Here is a 19,347-nt window from a genome sequence, read left to right on the forward strand (position 1 = left end):
CATCTACTATGAACACCTGAGTAGTCTGAAGTCTCAGTTTCCCCAAATACATCAACAACTCTCTGCAGTGCTGACACTGCCCCTGTCCATCAGGATGTTTGCAGAAGGGGAGGTTGATAAAAACTCAAGCAGGGTTAAGGATCCTAAAAGCACACACAACCTGTACATGATTACTGGAAGCAGTTTAACAACTAGATTCAGTCAATAAAGCTATTCTTGAAAACACGATACATCATCCAAGAAAGAGACATGTTTCTGTTTATGTAGGTAAAATCTGTAAACAAAGAACACCTGTTTATTTCTAAACATATCAGAATTTTATATCTGAAGAAGAGCCTTAGAGAACATCTGATCTCACTATTCTCATTTTAAAGAAATTGGAATATTTGAAAGGAATTGTTTATTGTCACACTGAATTATCAACAAAGTTGGGACTAGATGTCATGCCTTATGACTTCACCTCAATATAAAGAGATGTTACGAGGAAATCTGTTTCACTGGAAATTTAATATGATGACAGTTCTTAACTCTTAATACTACTTTAATATTTTCCAGTCTCAAATCTCTCCTATCCTGTAAGAGTTGTTAATGATGATATCATCAAAAGATCCATGAAGAACACTGCCCTTTAACTACTGTCTGGAAGTGTTTAAAGACTTGTTTCAAGAATAAGAAATAAACAGATTAAATGCAGAAGAGAGACTACATCTCATTCTAGCTTTCTCTTAAGTTCACAATCAATAACTACTAATTTGAAGAACTTACTTATTCATTCAGGAACCAGACAAAATAAAAAAGGATGTCAATTATCAGACAGATCATTCTAAAAATGACATTTATGATTGCAGGATTTGTGTAAGAACAAACCACCATAAGTCTGTCAGCAAGTATGATGCAACAGACTCTAGAATCACACAGTCCTTCCCTTCTCTCATCTGGGGTAACTGTGGGTTGAATATACATAATGACAAAAAGTGCGGCACCTCTCCTGCTCCAGCAGCTAAGCAAACTACCAGGCCTGTAGCGACCTGAGTGAGGAGAGCCTCTTTTGTCTAAGGAAATTAGGAGATCATCAGAGAAAGAGGAAAGATGGATGGATCCAGCCCTGGAAACAGTACGTATGCATCTTAAATTAAGCCTGTCTTTACTGTGTGAAAAAGCCACTTGATCAAATGTCTTTTCAGTTTCATTTTTACATAGTTTGAAGTCATTTTTAGTGACACCCTCTGCTAACCCAAAGAACAAGGATATCTGCCTCCATCTATTTCCCTTTGTAGACCCTGTGATATACAGTGTAGCAGTAACCGCATGCTTTTGGAAATTTTCACCAAATGGTTATTTATTTATAATTTTAACTAAGGCATTTTCAAAATTCAATACACCATTTTTATACCAGCTGACTGCTTGGAGGCAGGGTGTGACTGGGAAAGAGCAGGTACAAGCCAGAAAATCCCAAAGCAAGTGCTCTTGCTTGTGTGGCTATGAGACTGGTATTTACTAGTCTCACTGTAGATAAAGATGGAAAATTTGATAGTCAGTCAATCAACCAGGAGTTTCACCTTTTGATGTCTTTTTAGGAAATGTAGAAATTAATTTTCTCACATTATCTTATAAAGTACTTCAAGAAGAAGGCTTTTGACAAAGTTTTGGCAAGCATATCTGGAAGGTACAACTGGGCACACAACGAGTACATCCTAAAGGACATCAAGAGTCTGAGAAAAGCTTTTGCAGGCATTCCCTATCCTCTGGCCTTAGGAGTTTCACGTCCCTGCCTCCGTTCTGCCGTCAGAAATTCCGATTGCTCTGTGATTGCTAAGAGGAGAGATGATAAAAGAAGAGACAAATCAAAAGGATAACTAGCAGAGAACAACAACATTTTAACTTAAAAACTGCCCAAGGACAGACTGTACCTTCTTACCACATGAAAGCTGTACTCTACCTTTATGGCAATACAGAGGGAAGTATATTTGTACTTTATTACCAGAGTCAAATAAAGATCTTTGGCAATTCTAAACACTGAAATATTACTGGGCAGAGACCCCAATTCACAGGTAATTCCAAATGAAAAACAATACCAAACTACAAATACAAAGCACACATGCATGCTGAAATTAAAACAGCTGCTTTCTAGATTAAAAAAAAAAACTCTCCTAACAAAAAAAATCTCAAAATATACCTAACTGTAAGCACTAATTAAATGTGCATTTCATATTCTAATTAAAGGGAAAAAACTCACCCATAAGCAACTCCAGCTATGGTGCACTTCTTAAACTGCATTACATTGCACGTCAGAGTACCAGTTTTGTCAGAAAATATGTATTTTACCTAAAAAAGTTTGAAATTTCTCATTAAAATTTCACAAGTCTTTTTATGACAGTCTTTTATAGAGGGGGGAGAAACCCTTATTCTTTTTATCAATTTTGTTACATTGCAGGGACACAATGAATGCTATTAATTGACTACTTTCTGCACATAGATTAAGGAATGTTCAAGTATTTTTTTAAAGTATTTTAGCAATGATGCATTTCATATGTGAACACTGAATATTACAAAGATGTTAGAAAAAGTACAGCCATGTAGAACTGGGCCTTAGTATGTCTGGATTTCCACTAGGTAGTGCCACTATTGCTACTGAACATTTTATGGAGCACTAACCATCTTTCAGTATTTCTCAAAACAACAATTATAGAATTGACAATAGCTTGTGCAATTAGTTTCATACACCATCTGAATTGGTAAGAGGAAGGATAATTCTGGCTTAAATGCTATTTGAGAAGTAAGAGTTAGCAAATGGCAATGACACAAAAACAGAAATTTTTCTCAGCTAGTATGCATAAACAGATTACAAATATACACATATGTGAACATAGTATTAATTATAAACCTAAAATTCCTGTTTGACTACTATTATACTTCGACTTACACAACTTCATTGATGAATCTAACGTGTTTTTCCTTTCTGGTCAGAAGTTATGAACAATTTTCATACTGAGAGTTCGTATTAAAACAGCCAACACTTTACTACTAATCAGTTTCTAAATGAAGCACATCCCTCAGCGCAGTATGGTGTATATGGAGGCAAACTATGCTTTTAACAACAGTTTAATAACTTCATTTATAAAAATGAAAATTGACAGTTGTGTACTAACATGTAATTATTCCAATAATGGAAAATTAAGAGCTAATTCATCTGAAGTTGCCACATGTGGCTGAAATTACAATGAATCTGACTTCCAATTCAACATATCAACAAGAAATTTAGTTTACCTGGCCAAGCTCCTCGTTCAGATTAGATGTCCGAGCCATAGCAGCAGTGTCTGTGGGTTCATAGTGCATGTCGAGATCCTTTTTTTAAAAAACACAAAAAACAAAAGAAATCATTGACTACAATTGGTAATAAGAGATCGAGTGAAATTATATTTAACTAGTGAGCTAAGTATGTAACCACTTTCATCTCTCACCACCCCTACACCACTTCAGCTGACTTCCCTGGAAAGTATGGAGTACAGAATATTATATTTCACAGTAAGGGCAGGACACTATAGTAATTAGAACATATTTCTGGAACCAGACAATCTTGATTTACTATTATTCCACCATTTTTTGGATATGAGACCTATTTAAGGCTAAATAAGATAATGCATATAAAGAGCTTCCTAAGGGCTCTCGTACAATGTAAGTGCTTAAGGTAGACTAAAATAACAACAACTAAACATTGCCCAAATAATTAAGACTTTAAACCCCTGAAAGACTTACCTAAGGGGTTCTATCTACTTGTACTCTATTGGCCAAGTTTCTTACACTTCACATACTTAAAAAAAAAATGAGAACACTTCTCAAAACCCAAACAACAAAAATGTATCATTTAAGTACCAATATTTACTTGCATTGTATCCAGAATTTATGAGGTTTGGCTATTCATCCTATAAAAATTAGTATTTTCTATGGTATAATATTTTATTGACAAGTCAGGGTCTAGTGATTTTCACATGTCAAATGAAAAAGTCAAATCTAATCTCTCTGACATCCACTTCAAGAATGATCAGTATTGGTTCTGGAATAGGTTATTGAGTTGTAGGGGCCATGTTTTAAGAGGTATATTTTAAACAACAGGGCAGTGGTCAGAGAGGAATAACCACAAAGGGGATTAAGTTGGAAATCAAGTCAAATGCAGAACAGAAGATGGAGGATATTTGGTTAGGCGGGGAAAGATATGATAGAGAATAGGCATGAGTTCAAATATTTTGCAGAGCTGTTGCTATGAAACAAAATTAGACATTTTCATAAAAGATCTAGTGGGCACAACCAGAATCAGAGGGTGGCAGTTACCATCTCATTTCCACAGAAGGAAGAAACTGCCTGGCTAAGGCAAGACCTGTTAGAAATGTTATAAAATATCTCTGTATTAGAAAGGTGGTTAGAAAGTACAAGCCTGCTGGGTTCATTCAACACAAAAATCATATAATTATTTGAGGTAAATACTATTTTTGAAAATCCAAATAAGAAAATAATAAAGTGATGGACTGCTTATTTGATTCTTACAATGAATTATCTTGTTATTTCTTATTATTATAAGTGGGAAACATTGAATAAGTCTTAATTTTTATTCACACAAGTTTTATTACACCATTTTTTCAACACAACATATCTCCTATGTGAAATGAGCTACGCCTGCATCTCATTTTAGATTTCTAAATTGTACTGATCTTTACCAATAAATTAAGAGACTGGCAGTTGAGTGGACAATTTACCATGGGAAAATAATGAGCATTTTGCAAAAATATTGTCAGTTTAAAAAAAAAAAACCTAATATTGTTTACAGTGACTTTTAAATGATTTAAAAGGAAACAACAAAAACTAAAACCAAAATTTCTCAAAATAAAAAAAAATTGAGCTTGCTGGTATATTAGGTCTAAAGATTTAATTTACATAAATTCATTATTTTAACTTTGGGAAAAAAATTATGGAAGAACCTATTTTGTAAACAAAAAATTTAAGAAACAGATGTCCAGAACATTTTTCCAAGATTAAAAATTTAAGAAAAAAAATTAAGAAAAATTCAAGCACTGCTGAAATTATTTACAGTGTGGAAAAATGAACTACATAGGGGTATATAAAAAACATGTTAGACAGCCCTGTTGTTACAAGTAGTGAATACAGTATCATTTCTACAGTGCTCAGTTGGTTAGGAAGCTGTCTGCTCTGTTGTGAGGTTTCTTTGTGCTACCACTGTGAGATGTAGTTAAGCATGCTTTATCATTCCTTTGTGAGTGCCCAAGAAAATATTTCTTGAAGAAGTGAAGTGGTCTGGCAAGGTGCACATAGCTCATAAATTATAGAACAGCAACTACAATCTAGATTTTTAACTCCAAACCTCATGGTTCTCCTTTTCTCCAAGACTGTAATCCAAAAGAGGTGTCCTGAACTAGAGACCTATTTTCCCCAGGATGTCTGGACTGTAAACCTATGTGATTCTGAGATGAGAGACGTTATTACTGGTTTTCACATGTCAAAGGAATTTTTTATAAGTACATAATAAGGCTCAAAATTTTTTGAAAATGTCACTGTGGAGTCAAAAAAAGGTAAAGTGTAAGTAGGATTTTTTTTCCTCTGAGAGATCAAAAGACCCTATCAGGAAAAAAAGATAAAATGTATATTTAAAATGATCAAAAGCAATAATAATTCATATTTACCCAATTTATGAAGTATGCCTGGGTAAATTTCACCACTTCTAATGTAACCAACAAGCTGATAGGAATGAGATTGTTGAAAAGGATGATGAAGGTCAAGAAATTCAGTCCAAAGTTATTAGCGCCACCATCTGTTGGGGGAGGTGGGGAGAAAGTCATTTATGCTTTATATTTTGTGTGTACTGACTGTAACTTTAACATAACAAGAATTTCTCATACAGCATATCTAGGTAGTTTTGGAGGAACACTGTTTGATAACATATCCTTAGTCTCAAATACAGTTTTGCTATTTGGAATAGCAGTATTTGTGTTCAACATATTGCTAATCCTATTAAGGACTGCATAATGGTACAAAAAAGTGAAAGTATTAGCAATTATCTCAAATCCTGTTCCAAAAACAAAGTTTACAGATATTAGGGATATACTGAGGGCTGTGGATGTAAAAATCTCAATTGGGTAGAATCACTTTTACATAAATTCTTGAAGGCATTTCCAATTTAAAGCATGCCTTAAAAGTAAAGTAACAAAACAACAACAAAACAAACCCAAACAGCAAAAAGCAGTGCGGGGCTGAACCCCCATTAAATTCAGTCCTTTGGTGAATTTTACTTTCCCTCCTCAATAATGAAAATAAAACAGCCATCCCAGAAACACTGTGAAGTATATGACAAAGTGAATTGATGGTAGTCGTAACAGTTCTGATGTAGAAATAGTATATCAATGACTGGAAAAAAAAAATACTTGGAATAGCTGCAAAGCTAAATCAATATAATAAAAAAAGCTGAAAAAGTCAATTTTGCTATAAGATTTAACTAGAATTTGTTTTTATACTTTTGGAAATTAAGTATATATTGGTTAAGTACTCATCAAAAGAAAATGCCAACTTACTTTCCAGAAGTGTTCAGAGTGGGTACATTAGTCCCACAAGACTAAAAGGATAAACGCTCCAAAAGGGAACTATAATAGTACTTTCTCTAAGATAAGATGACTATTAACACAGAATTCATTACATTCATGGGCTCAAAGGGAAGTATATTCAACTTAAACCCTTTAAAAGCATTTAAACTACTTTTTGGTGCATAAAATAGACATAATCTGCTTTTTAAAAATCAGATAGCTATCTAACTACCTGCATCAAAATATTTTTAAAGAATAAGATTAATTAAAATAATTTAAGTAAAATAACATTTTATATTTTCTTCGGAGAGCTCATATGTTTCTAAGGATTCTGAAATTTTAGAGATTCTAGGATTTGGCTTACTTTCACTAGAAACTGCATTGAAAAATAAAGATTAAGTGCCTAATTATCTTGGCACCTAAGTTTTCTTTTTAGAAATCATAGGAAATTCCAAGAATAGCTGTGAAGCAAATACACATTTTAATGAATGAAAAAATAAGTACAATAACCACTTTAACGCTTACAGTTTAGACTGAGATACCAGTCCTTTCCAGAATGCCTTCGATTCCAAATGGCTGAGCCCACAGAACATATGAGAGACATGGCAATCAGGATACAAAATAAAATCAAAATTTGTACGTTTGTGATCCGTTCCACATTTGAGAGTTTAAGTGGGGGACTTGTTGAATTCTGAAAAAGAAACAAGATGAATTAAAAAAAAAAAAGTGTGCACAAATAATTTAGCAATTTGATGAGAGTGATAAAATAAGTCACAACTTAAAATCTAGACATGGTAGACACATGAAAATTATACAGAAAACATTCATAGATGTAATAACTTGCCAAAGATGAACCATTTTTTTTTTTTTTCTGACGGCCACTATATAACCCAAGCCTTTGGCTAGGATGTAAAACAGTAAGGAAATGACATTCCATTTGTAGACAGTGCTTTTGCATTGTGGCAGGTAAGATGAACAATGTATTAGCTGACTTCTTCAGCTGACAGGGTAGACTAGAAGTATCTAGCATCTCTGCTCAGGAAGACAGGCAGAGAAGGTGGCTGATGCATCCACAGCACAGACTTGGACATTCCAAAGGATGAAGGCAATCTTTAAAGAACCTCTGGCTTCTAGAATTCTGGTGGCATTTAGTAATTGTACTGAATACAGCTGTAATTGAAGCAGTCCTGGCTATACGGAATAATAGAGGCAAATTTTCTTATCTGTATATATGACAAAAAATGGTTATGGTAGATCTGTGCTAACCAAGGTATCTGTAGAATAGGCAATTATATCTGCCATAATCAGTATAAAATGTAGAGAATTTATAGAATGATTAGGGGTGGAATCATTCACTGTAGTCCTGCTTGCCCATTGATAACATCTTCGTGTCTTTAGAGTTATCAGTCCTTAAAGCAGATTTTCATTTAGTATCTTACAACTAAGCTTGTCATATTCATCTAACCACTGGACACTCATGATATTATAACAGAGAAGGAGCATCCACATGCATGTGTAAACATTATGAGTACTAAGATTAAAGTGGATTAAAAATAGCCTTTTATAAAACTGGTGTGAAAAAATGAAAATAAGTTCTAAAATATGATCACTGTATTAAAATAAAAATATGAGACAAACACTTTAATGCAGAGCATTATAACTCAGTTGTATATAACTCAGTTGTATATAACTCAGTTATATTATATTATATATATATATATTATTATATTATATATATTATATATATATATTATATATATATATATATTATATATATATATTATATATATAACTCAGTATATTATAACTCAGTTGTATATAACTCAGTTATAACTCAGATTGATCCCTGCAGTGTTACCCATGGACCAACACACAAAATCATGGAGAGTTCATGCACTGGGTGACCTCTGGTGGAACCTTCTAATACTCTTGTGTGCACTGAGCTGCTCACCATACAGCCTGCAGGTACAGTGGAGGGCTCAGGAATCTGTGACAGATGATCTGCTATGTTTGGGACTACAAGCTACAAATGACACATTTTAAAAGACTTAGGTCCAAAAGATTTTCATAGATAAAAAAAAATCCCACCTGCATCAGCTTGGTGTCATGTCCAGTGTAGACAACTATTCCATGAACCCACTGTGTATTTCTCAACTGAGCGCCTCGAAGAAGGATCTGGTCAGCCCCCAGGGGAACAGTGCTATGGCAGATCATGCTGACATTAGGAACGACATTTTCTGAAATGCTTAAGAATTCTACAGCTACTATATAATTCCAAAAAAGGTTCTGTTATTAAAATAACCCTTCCCACATATGCTTTATTTTTAGAAAAGAAGTACTTTTTCCTACCAATAGGAATAATTTTCTTACACAAGGAGAGCTGGAGGGAAGCTTTCCAGTTACTAAACACCAAACCAGCCACACTTCCTACAACTTCCCTATCCATGTTGGTAGGCAATGTTTTGGGATGAGGAGGCTAATTCTCAAACCCATTTAAGACTTCTCCTGATTTAGTAAGTCTGTTTTAAGTTTCTGAGATGTTTGGAAGTGGTGAGGTTAGGGGATCTGTTCCCTCATCCATACTTGCCTTTAAATTAAAAACAGCTTTGTGCATTACAACAGTTCAAAAAATATACAAAATAAAGAACTCATCATACATTTGCACTGCCACCCCTACTCTCTAAACATAAGTTCCTGTATTTAAAATCTCTCGGACATTCATTTTATTGTATTTGAAGATCAGTTTACCACAAACTGTGGATAAACTTCCATATATGGTAAGCATCTAACAAGTCTTAAATACTCTTCTGAAATAACAGCAAATTGAGGCTATGCATTCCAATTTAAGCCATATTTTTCACAAATAAGGGTCAAGTTGGATCTTCCATAGTTTTTTTTTTTTTTTGCAAGGCTATCCACTATGGTATGTTTTTGGAAGGTGCCACCTCATACTGAGTTACCAGAACGGTCCAAGCTATTACAGATACAGTGGGATTCTTGATGGAAACACATTACATAAAACTTAATGGCTCCAAGATTCCTATCAGTATGATTCCATTTTAATAAGAAAAAAAAAAGAAAGAAATGTCAAATATAAAGAAAAATACATTAAAAAAAAAAAAACCTTCCAGGAAAAGAAGGAAATAATTTCTTCCAGAAAAGTCTCCAGAGAACACAGAACTTCTTTGTCAGTGGCGGCAAAGGGAGACTGAAGCTTTCGTTTCTGGGGAGCTTTCAGGGTTCAGCAGGCTTCTAAGGCCACGAGCACCTTGGGCCTTGGGCTCTTCTTTCAGAAACTACACAAGCGTCACAGGCTCAGGTGAAATCAATCCAGGTGGATGATAATAACACCTGAAGCCTTCCACTTAAGTGAGTAAATGCTTAGGTATTTCCATAGCATATTCCAATTCAGAAAAAGAACACAGCAACTGTAACTCTCATTCTTTATGCACAACAGCACGCCTTTAGGCCCATCTGGAAGAGAACCCCTCTTTCAAGATTTGGGGTGCATGTGCAAGTTGGGAGGGGGCCTCAGGCCTAATGCAGGTTTCCAGGAAGCTCCTGGGAAGCTGCTGGACTGCACAGGGGCATGTATATGCCAACTGTTCCTCATATGTGCAATGGGGTATAATATGGCCATTATACCCCATTTGTGGTATGGCTTGATTGGAATTGGGTACAAATTCTTCAAAAGCTAAAATATTACTTTTCAATTACAGGGGTTCAACAAGAGGTAGTTATTATTAATTTTCATCAGAGCTGGAATTCTAAAGCTTCTGGGATTAGATGATGACCCTAATCCTTAGTGGAATCAAGGAACACTCATTCCAAACAAAGGGGCTCCAAGACCTCTGGGCAATCACTGTAAAAGTCAGATGTGCTACAGATACTAAGGTATTAAAAATCTGTTTCCACCTTTCAAATAAATGAAGGCACATTACATAGATTCTGCATGTACCCTAAATATTGGCACCATCACACAAAGTTTATCCTTCACTGCATGGACTTGCTTGTTAATTTGATGAGAACTGATAAGAAATGGAAGCTGGCCAGTTGGGAATGTCAGACTACAGAAACTTTACTTGTATAAATGGCCAAATCTATCATTAGTCTATAACCATATGTTCATGGAAAGATCACTTTTGCAAATTTTAGAACAAAATACAGTACTTCAAGAACTGAAGGAAAGCTTTTGGTAGATCTGAACGAAGATGACAGTTCAGGGTATACTTCAAATGTCCTTTAGAATTCAAAAGCTCTAATAATGCAATTACAAAATAACTAAAATACTGATAATCCCTCAGGCTGGTGGGCTGAATTAGTGCATTTAGCTGCATTTTGCCGGCCACTACAAAAGCCTGGTAAATAAGGTACACCGTACAGTACGGGAGGCAAGGAAAGAGGGAGGGGAGGACAAGAGGAAAGAGAAGGGAGGTAGGAAAGACTCCACTTTTTATGCCAGGTTCTGCCCCACTTCTTTGCTCCCTTTCACAACAAAACTCCTTGAAAAAGTGACTATAACTTGCTCTTTTTATCTCTTGTTCCATTACCTCAAACCTATACTTGTCAGGCTCCACCTGTTCTAATGAAGCTCAAGGATCTCTACTTGCTAAATCCAGCTGTTAATTCTCAGCCTCCTTGTACTTGACTATCAGCAACATCTGACCCACTTTTACCCCCCTCCACCAAGGTACAGTCTCTTCTGCTCTCTTGGTTTCCATCCTATCACCTTGACCTCAGTCACTGGTCCCCCCTCTTTTCCCTCCCTTGCTGTTGGAGGGAAAAGGACTGTCATTGGTGCTCTTCCCCTTTCTGTCTGTACCCTTTTGCTCCTGGTGACTTCTTCTACCCCCCATGGGTTTAAATATCTATGCCAACTACTCCCAAATTTATCTCATGAACCTATACCACTATCCCAAACTCCAGGCTTATATATTCAACTGCTTCTTAGACATGTCTGTTTAGATATTACAAACTTATTAAGTCCAAAACTGAACTGTTGCTATTCCCCTTCAAGCCCCTCAAATGTATCCCCACTTTGCTCAGAATGCTACCCTTACAATGGCCTATGAGGCCTGTCAGGTCGGGCCCACTACTACCTCTGAGTCGCTGGTCACTCCACTTCAACCACACTAGCCTGTCTGATATCCCCTAACTACTCCTGGCACTTTCCCGCTTTAAGATGATGCAATGATATAACCAATAATTTGCTCTGACTATTCCTCCTATCTGGAACCTTCTCCCCCCATATTCAGATGGTAACTTCCTCACCTCATACTCACCTTGTTCAAATGTTGCTATCCGAATGAGGCTTACTGCAACTCCCTACCTAAAAGTGACCAAAGATCCCCAATCCCCCCTCTCCTGTGCTAGTTTTTTCCAAAGCATTTATCACTTTCTAACAGAGTACAGAATTTTCTTGTTTATTATTTGACTGTTTGTTTGCTATTCCCTTAGCTCAAGAAAGTAAGCTCACAGGGACAGGTGTATTGATCTACTTTGTTTATTGCTGTGTCCTTAATATCTGTAACTAGTCTAGCCCAGTAGGTGATTAATGAATACTGGTTGAATCAATGAGGGGAGAGGCAGGAAAGAGGAGAGGGACAGGAAGCATGTAACAGCGAAGATGATTACAGATGATAACATGGCCTATAAAAGAGCAATTACGCAGAGAAGAATAAAAGAAACTATCCGGGACAATGCAGGCAGAGTCTGAACTCCTTGAGGCATCTAGAGATCACAGGGAAGGATCCAGGCCATGGGGACTGCACAGTTAGACCTACCTATATAACAGAAATATTCTGGCCAAAGAATAAGCCACTAACCAATGTGCCAGAAGCTTGGCATATCCCTGAAAACATCCGATTGTCAGGTTGGCAGGAACCCTGCGGAAGTCTTCAGCTGTGCTTTATATATAAGGTTAGAAGCTAGGGTTTTCACGAGACAACTCAGAGTAGAAGTAATATAGAAATGTTTAAGAAAAAGGTTTTAAATGCTCAAACTTAGAGCATAAGAAAATAATATGTACCCAGGCTTGGAAGACACTCGCAACACATGGTGACCCAGTGAATTTTGTGCTTTTTTGTGAAGGCTGATTTTACATACCCGTGTCCATCAAGCCGTATGTTTCCAACAAAATCGTAGAGATGTCTGTTTGGACTTTCACACTCGATTCTGCCAGAAATTCTCATCAAACTGTCAATGTCCTTTATATCTGATGTTGCTGGTAAGCCCTGTTTTAGAAATTTTTAAATAAGCAAAGAATATATTAAGTGAGTTGTGTGTGCAAGGATAAGGGGAATTCTGCCTCTAGGGGACTTCTCCATCTAGGCCTTAGGATCTAAGAGATCCCACTATTATATAAGCAATTCTCCCATCTTGTATGATACTCTGTCAAATCATAGTTGAGGAATACCTTCCTCTTTACTCCAACACAGTTTTTTAGCACAAGCATAGGGTAGCTTTTGTGAAAGTTTTTAAATATATTGAAGTGATTGCTATAATCTAGTATGCACAGATACTTTGAAATAAGTCCTCAAAGAACTGTTTGCTTCCAAAAATAAGATATGTAACATTATACAGTCTGTCTGCTGAATCTCAGAAAGGGAATGCACAATGAATAGAATCTATATTCCATAGGAGTAGTGCTGTTTCTGTTCTTGTAGCCCACTGACAAGGAAAACTCCAAAGGAGCTCCTTCCTCTAGCCAGCTAGAACTGGCTGGAACTGAACAGGTCCCCGCTTCCTATGGTACTCAGTTCAAGTGCTGTGATGACCTATTCCCACCATATCCCAACCTGCCACATACCATTTCACCATTTGCCTAGAACCCAAGAGAATACCTTTTTAAAAACCTTTTAAAACTGTCAAAGTAAAAATTTTGTAGTTGCTTTGTCAGGGATAGTATGAGAAGTGAATGTAGAAAAACTACACTATTCCCTGAGATTAGCGAGACTTAGAACAGCGATGGAAACTACATCTTTACAATATGGCCAAGCCAAATAGCAGGCCAGGTGAATAAGCTAATGCATGTCAAAGCACTTAGAACTACTAATAGCATTATTATCAGAATGTTAGCTATTACCTAAAATATTAAAAATATTATGAATAGTATCTACATGATGGACTAAATTTATTCAGGGGGGCACATCTGCATCTTCCATAATACTTTAAGGATACCAGTTTATAAAACCCCTTCATTGTGGCTTAATTACACAGAATTACTTCAACTCAAAACAGTAAGAGTAAGAAATAAAGCTCCTGATTCCAAATCATAAAACAGCAACAATGATATAAACCTGTACTGATCTTACCTGTCTAATTTTCAGGTTTGTTTCACCATCTAAATTGGATGTTTCAATGTAACACATGGCCTGGGGCTCGCTGTTGTTTAAAATTGAAAAGCAAAACGATTTAGTGGAGGAAGGAGAACTTAATAACAGCTTATTTAAATGCTCAAGCTCACAGAAGCCTTTTGTTCTAAACAAAGCTTTAGTTGCCTAGTTTCTTGAAATTCATTCTAACTGCAAAATGCTGTGAAGCAGAACCATGCATGACAACTCATGGATCAGCTTTTCAGCCAGAAGGACCCAAAAGCAATTTCCTGGCAACAATCAGTACTGATCTTCAAGATAATGTACATAATTAGATTTGTCACATTACACTTGAATTGCTCACCATATAGACATAGCACAGACTGTATCTGAAATATAAAGCAGTTTTATGTCCAGATTCCTCTTTAGCTCAAAAATATCAAGTGAGATTTCATGCTTACAGCCCATGTGCAAATTGGTTAAGGAGAGTGGCTGATTAGAAAATTCCAGATTGTTGCTTCTACAAACTTGCATTGACTCCCCTTTCGGAAAGGATGAGTTGAATCATATGAACCATAATATTTAAAGTTCAAGGCTACTTTTAAAAACTGCATGAACAGATTTTACAATGAAAGTAGATATATATCTTTCTCCCCTTATTTTTTTTTAAAGTTGCTATTTCTTAAAGCTGTCTCAGAGATTCTTGGGGCAGAAAAAGCTAGAACTAAAATCAGCCAACTTTGCCACCTTGCTGTCTGACCTGAACCTGCAGATCCACTTTATGGGTGGCCATCAGTGTTTTAGTAAAGTCTGTTGTACAGTGGCTGGTGAAAGGGGTCTGTGTTCTTTAGTTTTATCACAGGTACCATACACTGGACTGCTTACATCCTTCCCCTTCACATACTGAGTTTGTAATTGCCCAGCAATTATAAATAAGGTGTTTGCAGGACAACTGCATATGATCCTCAACTATAAAGAAAAGCATTCTGAAGTTAAATCAATCTTATTAGCACTTGGTATATAATAAGCCTAATTAACCTACATCATTTAAGTATCTATGAATGTAATTTCTGATAAGCATATGTATTCAAAGTTAGAAATTTCTAAGTTACAAACACTTGGAATTTTCTAATCAACTTCCAATTTTTACATGTGCATAACAGACCATCCTGACTTTCTGCAATGAGTATGTGGCTTAGTTTTATGGCCTAAAGGTTTGTGAAAATTACTGAAACCCATGTTCATTGGTTAAATATTTTACAGATTCATTTGAAAATAACTTTTCAAGTTCTTCAATGTACTCCATGGGTTTTGTTTTGTTTTTTCTATAAAGATACTTTTTCCCAACTGTAGAAGTTCTTCAATATTTATATTTTCACTCTTCTAATTATTCAAAGTTATATTTTTTTATTACTGCCTCAATAGTAATTTGGCTCTGGCAATTGCTCTTAATTTATAACTTACATATATATTTGAAACATTAATGGTTTATGAAATTATAAAACATATTTTCTGATAATATAAAAGCATGAAGACAAACACTACATGAATGATGTTGATTCCATATTTTGGCAGTAAAATGTATTAAAACATTTCTGATCAATACATCCATGGCCATTCTCATATTAAAAGAGAGTAACATCCTAATTGTATTTCTACTTTTCCTCAAAGAGCAAATTTTCTAGGACTTTAAATGGCTAGGAAGTTAGAAGGTTAAATAGCTGACTTCTATTTGAAGTGAGGTAAATAAAATAGGCATCCAAATTCAGAACATTCTTAATCCCTTAAGACAGCTGTTGCTGAAGCAGTTCTTAACAGTGCTATGAAAGGCAGTGAGAAGTCTCAGGTAAGGAATCATGCCAGATAATAGACATTTCAGTGAACTATGGTGACATCCAGAACATAAACTACAGTGAGAGAGGCAAAGCAGGCTTTTTGATTAGTAAGTGGAAAAATGAAACAAGATGCATATCACAATACAGACACTAGTAGATAGCTGAAATTTATCACAGTAACATGCACTCTGTCACTAGTTACAAGTGGGATAAAAACTGATCCCAAAGCATGCAGTACAAAGTGTACAACATCCAGCTTTGTGCAGGGGGTCCTCTGTAAACCCTATACAAGCCCAATTATAGTCATAATTGCTAAAGGGATTCTGTAGAAATTACAGAAAATTTCAAATGTAAGAAGACAAATGTTGAAAATCTTAAAAATTTCTCAATAATTCATTTCATTAAAAGCTTAAATACAATATCCTGGAGAGGAATTAAAATAAGCCTTGGTATTCAGACACGTTAAGTATGAATATATATTAATGATGCACAGGAAACTAAAATCTACATTTACTGGCATGCTTCATGGACTCCTATTGATAACAATAGGAGCTGAATCTGCCCTCTTTCGTAAAAGGCCTTTAAAAGATCTATGAAATGTCCATCACCAAGAAGTATAAAAAATTTTGTGTTTTAAAGGAAGAGACAGAACTCAAAGCCATCTTTGGGTGTAACTCCTCTCTGGTGTAGGGTGAGGATCCACATACACACAGCCTGTACGACTCAGTGGTTCTAACCTTGAGGACAGGCTGATGAGATCTGCTGGGAGATGTTCCCCATTGGTCACTTTCACTATTTCCCCTACTGCCACCTACAGGTCCCAGTTTAAAATAATTAAAATGGAAAAAAAAAATGAATAACAGAGGAAAAAAACAAATGGACAAAAGAGACAGAAAGTTTGAAATTATTATAGAAAATAATACATGTTAATAGAAACGTCTAATGCCAATTTTTTCAAAACCCATTTTGATCAGGTCTAAAGGCACAAGAAATATTTAAGGATTACTTATTTGCTTTTAAGCCCAATTTTCGATTTTTAATATGAAACTTTTGACTTTTTAAAGTTTACTCACAAGCATTTATCAAATAAGAATATGTTTTTATAGACAGAGCGACTTTATCTTACAGATTTTCCTTTCTTCAATTCCTCACTCTCATGTCATCCACTCTATGTCCACGCCTACCCAAGAAGGAAAGAAAGGATTGTGGAAACTATTTTTTATGCTTTTGAAAAACCAAGTATACTATACTAGTTCTTCCTACACACAAGCTAAAAAAAACCCCAAAATTAGAAGTTTTCTGATTCCAAAATGTTTTCAAAGATAATTGAATTCATATCTTATTACGCAAAGCTGAAAAAACATGGATCGTAGGATATTAGAAGGCATAACTGCAGCCTTTTGAATTACTTAATAATTAACAAAGTCTAGTTAATGTATTGTTTAGGGAGGGCAAGCCTTTGAGCTCAGGAGAAATTTTTCAGAGAGAGAATGAAATAGAATATCAAGCACCTGTAAAATTTCAGTGTCTTCATTTCAAAGTGAAAAATCAATGAAACAGTAACTTTCAACCATGCTCATGCTTTAATTTCATACTATCTCAAAGAAGGTGCACTATTATTATGTAACCAAAAAATGCTTGGAAATTAAAGTATTATAAACCATTGTTTATGCTTGCTGCTAAGTGGTGCTTTTTCTGTAGGTGAAAATCACTATGTTCTTATTCTGATAGTGAAAAATGTGGCATAAAGAAGATATGAGATTAGGAGTTAAATATTCCAACACTGACCTAGTCATTAGCTAAAGTTAAATGGCAAAATTTAAGACTTGACAAAATTCCTCTTTCTATTAAATGATGACAAAACTTCTCCCTACTTCTTAAGGCTAATGTAGATTCAAAAAAGTGTCAAGTAATGTGAAAACCCTTTGAGAAAACAAAACAAAAACAAAAACTGCAAAGTGGTATTTTGCCAGTTGGGTAGAAATATCTAACAGCATGAACTTTATACTTTACTTTGAATCCTACTAAATAACACAAAGCAATGAATCAGATAATCTTTTTAAAAATAATAATCTTTTAAGGAAGTTAAACATTGTAGGTGTTCTATTAAGATGTAGAAACTATTTTGATTTACCAATATTTATATCCACCAGTGAATGCTTTTAATGCTGAGAAATAAATCCTGTGATAATGTTCTAAAGTTTAAGAAATACAAGCATAGAGGTTAGTGGGAGTTTCTGGTTTCTGGGACTCAATAGAGGCAGATGAAAAATATTTGGAGAAAACTTTCAACTTAGAATAAAGTAAACTCAGGCCAGTAGGGTCAATTGTGTTCATATTTTGAGGATACAAAAAATAAATACTGTAATTAATAGTTCAGCATACATGATGCTCTCCATAAGTTATGTCTCTCTGATAAGTTTAATCAGGAAAAGAGCAACACTTTTTTAAATTGCTGGACTGCTTTACTATCTCCTTGAATTTTGTTACATGGCATTCAGGTGGTCCATCGTCCATCACATTTATCAAACTTTTACTTAGTACCACCACATGCACACCATTCTGTTGGTTAGGCATTCTGCTGGTTCATTTAAATGAAAGATTAGGAATTGAAACAAAATGGAAAACAGGAGACTATCTGAATTTGATCCTTTGATCCATTTTCCTTACTTTAAAAGATGTGAAATCAAGGCCTCAGAGATGAAGTATTTTGTTCAGAGTCACCACGGCAGGATTAGAACCCCAGTTTCCTGCCTCCTAAACACAGCTCTCTTGTACCTGATGCTACCTGGTCCCTGAGACACAGACGGTGAGCCTGGTTATCTTCATTCTCACCCAGCTGTGTGTGGACCGTTACCTGTACTTCAGTTTTAGAAACTTGCCCTGATAAAGCTCTCAGTAAAGGCAACTAATAGCAAAAGATTGGGTTAAAAACCTAGTAATATTAATTTTTTCTGAAAAGAAAATTTAGAAGTATGTGACATAAAAAATTCCCAGTACTAAAATGTGGCAATTGAACCTCCTTCCTTCCATGAATATCTGGATGACTCTTACTTGCTCAATTAAGTTTCATTAACTTGTCATAAATCCAATCACTTTAAATAGTGACCTGATTAAACAGATTTTGAGAAAAGGACACTGTCCATATTTATATGTGGATTTTACAAATAAAACTGTCCAAGGAAATGATGATAAACAACCTCTAAAATATTAAATACACATTTTTTTCCTTAATTTATATCATGACTAGCTTTACAGTTTTTAAACCTAAAACCATGTGAAAGTCACATTCTTTAAAGGGTAACAAACAGTGCCATATGTTCTCAATACTAATTCATGACTATTTTAAATATGAGAAACAAAAATAGCTAAATTCAGTAACAGAAAGGAACTTAAAAGAAAGTGCAAAGTAATTTTTTGTTGGAAAAGTATGGCCTTTCAAAAGATATGATGACAAAAAAGAAGTCATTCATTTTTCTTGTATCCATAGCACCACAAAGATCAAAAAACTTGGAAGGATATACAAATGCATCAAAAAGGAATTTATCATGACAAGAATTGTAAAATAAAATCAATAGAACCCATTCCATGTATTATATAAAATAAATAACA

The 19,347-nt window shown here is 35.1% G+C and overlaps 1 protein-coding gene across 4 annotated transcripts in view; it reads right to left on the minus strand.

The window, feature by feature from the left end:
* Positions 1-19,347, minus strand: part of ATP8A1 (ATPase phospholipid transporting 8A1) — a 216,983-nt gene that overhangs the window by 141,873 nt on the left and 55,763 nt on the right. For 3 of the 4 annotated variants that reach the window (XM_036905471.2, XM_036905469.2, XM_057502184.1), the window contains 7 exons: positions 13,901-13,970; positions 12,693-12,820; positions 8,676-8,787; positions 7,113-7,278; positions 5,694-5,821; positions 3,268-3,345; positions 2,237-2,325 (listed from right to left, as the gene is read on the minus strand). In XM_036905471.2, coding sequence (XP_036761366.2) covers positions 2,237-2,325; positions 3,268-3,345; positions 5,694-5,821; positions 7,113-7,278; positions 8,676-8,787; positions 12,693-12,820; positions 13,901-13,970 — 771 coding nt within the window. Of the gene's footprint in view, positions 1-2,236; positions 2,326-3,267; positions 3,346-5,693; positions 5,822-7,112; positions 7,279-8,675; positions 8,788-12,692; positions 12,821-13,900; positions 13,971-16,472; positions 16,547-19,347 lie in introns of all 4 variants that reach the window. The other variant, XM_036905468.2, reaches the window with a different exon arrangement.

The sequence above is a fragment of the Manis pentadactyla genome, chromosome 5, assembly GCF_030020395.1.
Source record: "Manis pentadactyla isolate mManPen7 chromosome 5, mManPen7.hap1, whole genome shotgun sequence".
Classification (NCBI taxonomy): Eukaryota; Metazoa; Chordata; class Mammalia; order Pholidota; family Manidae; genus Manis; species Manis pentadactyla.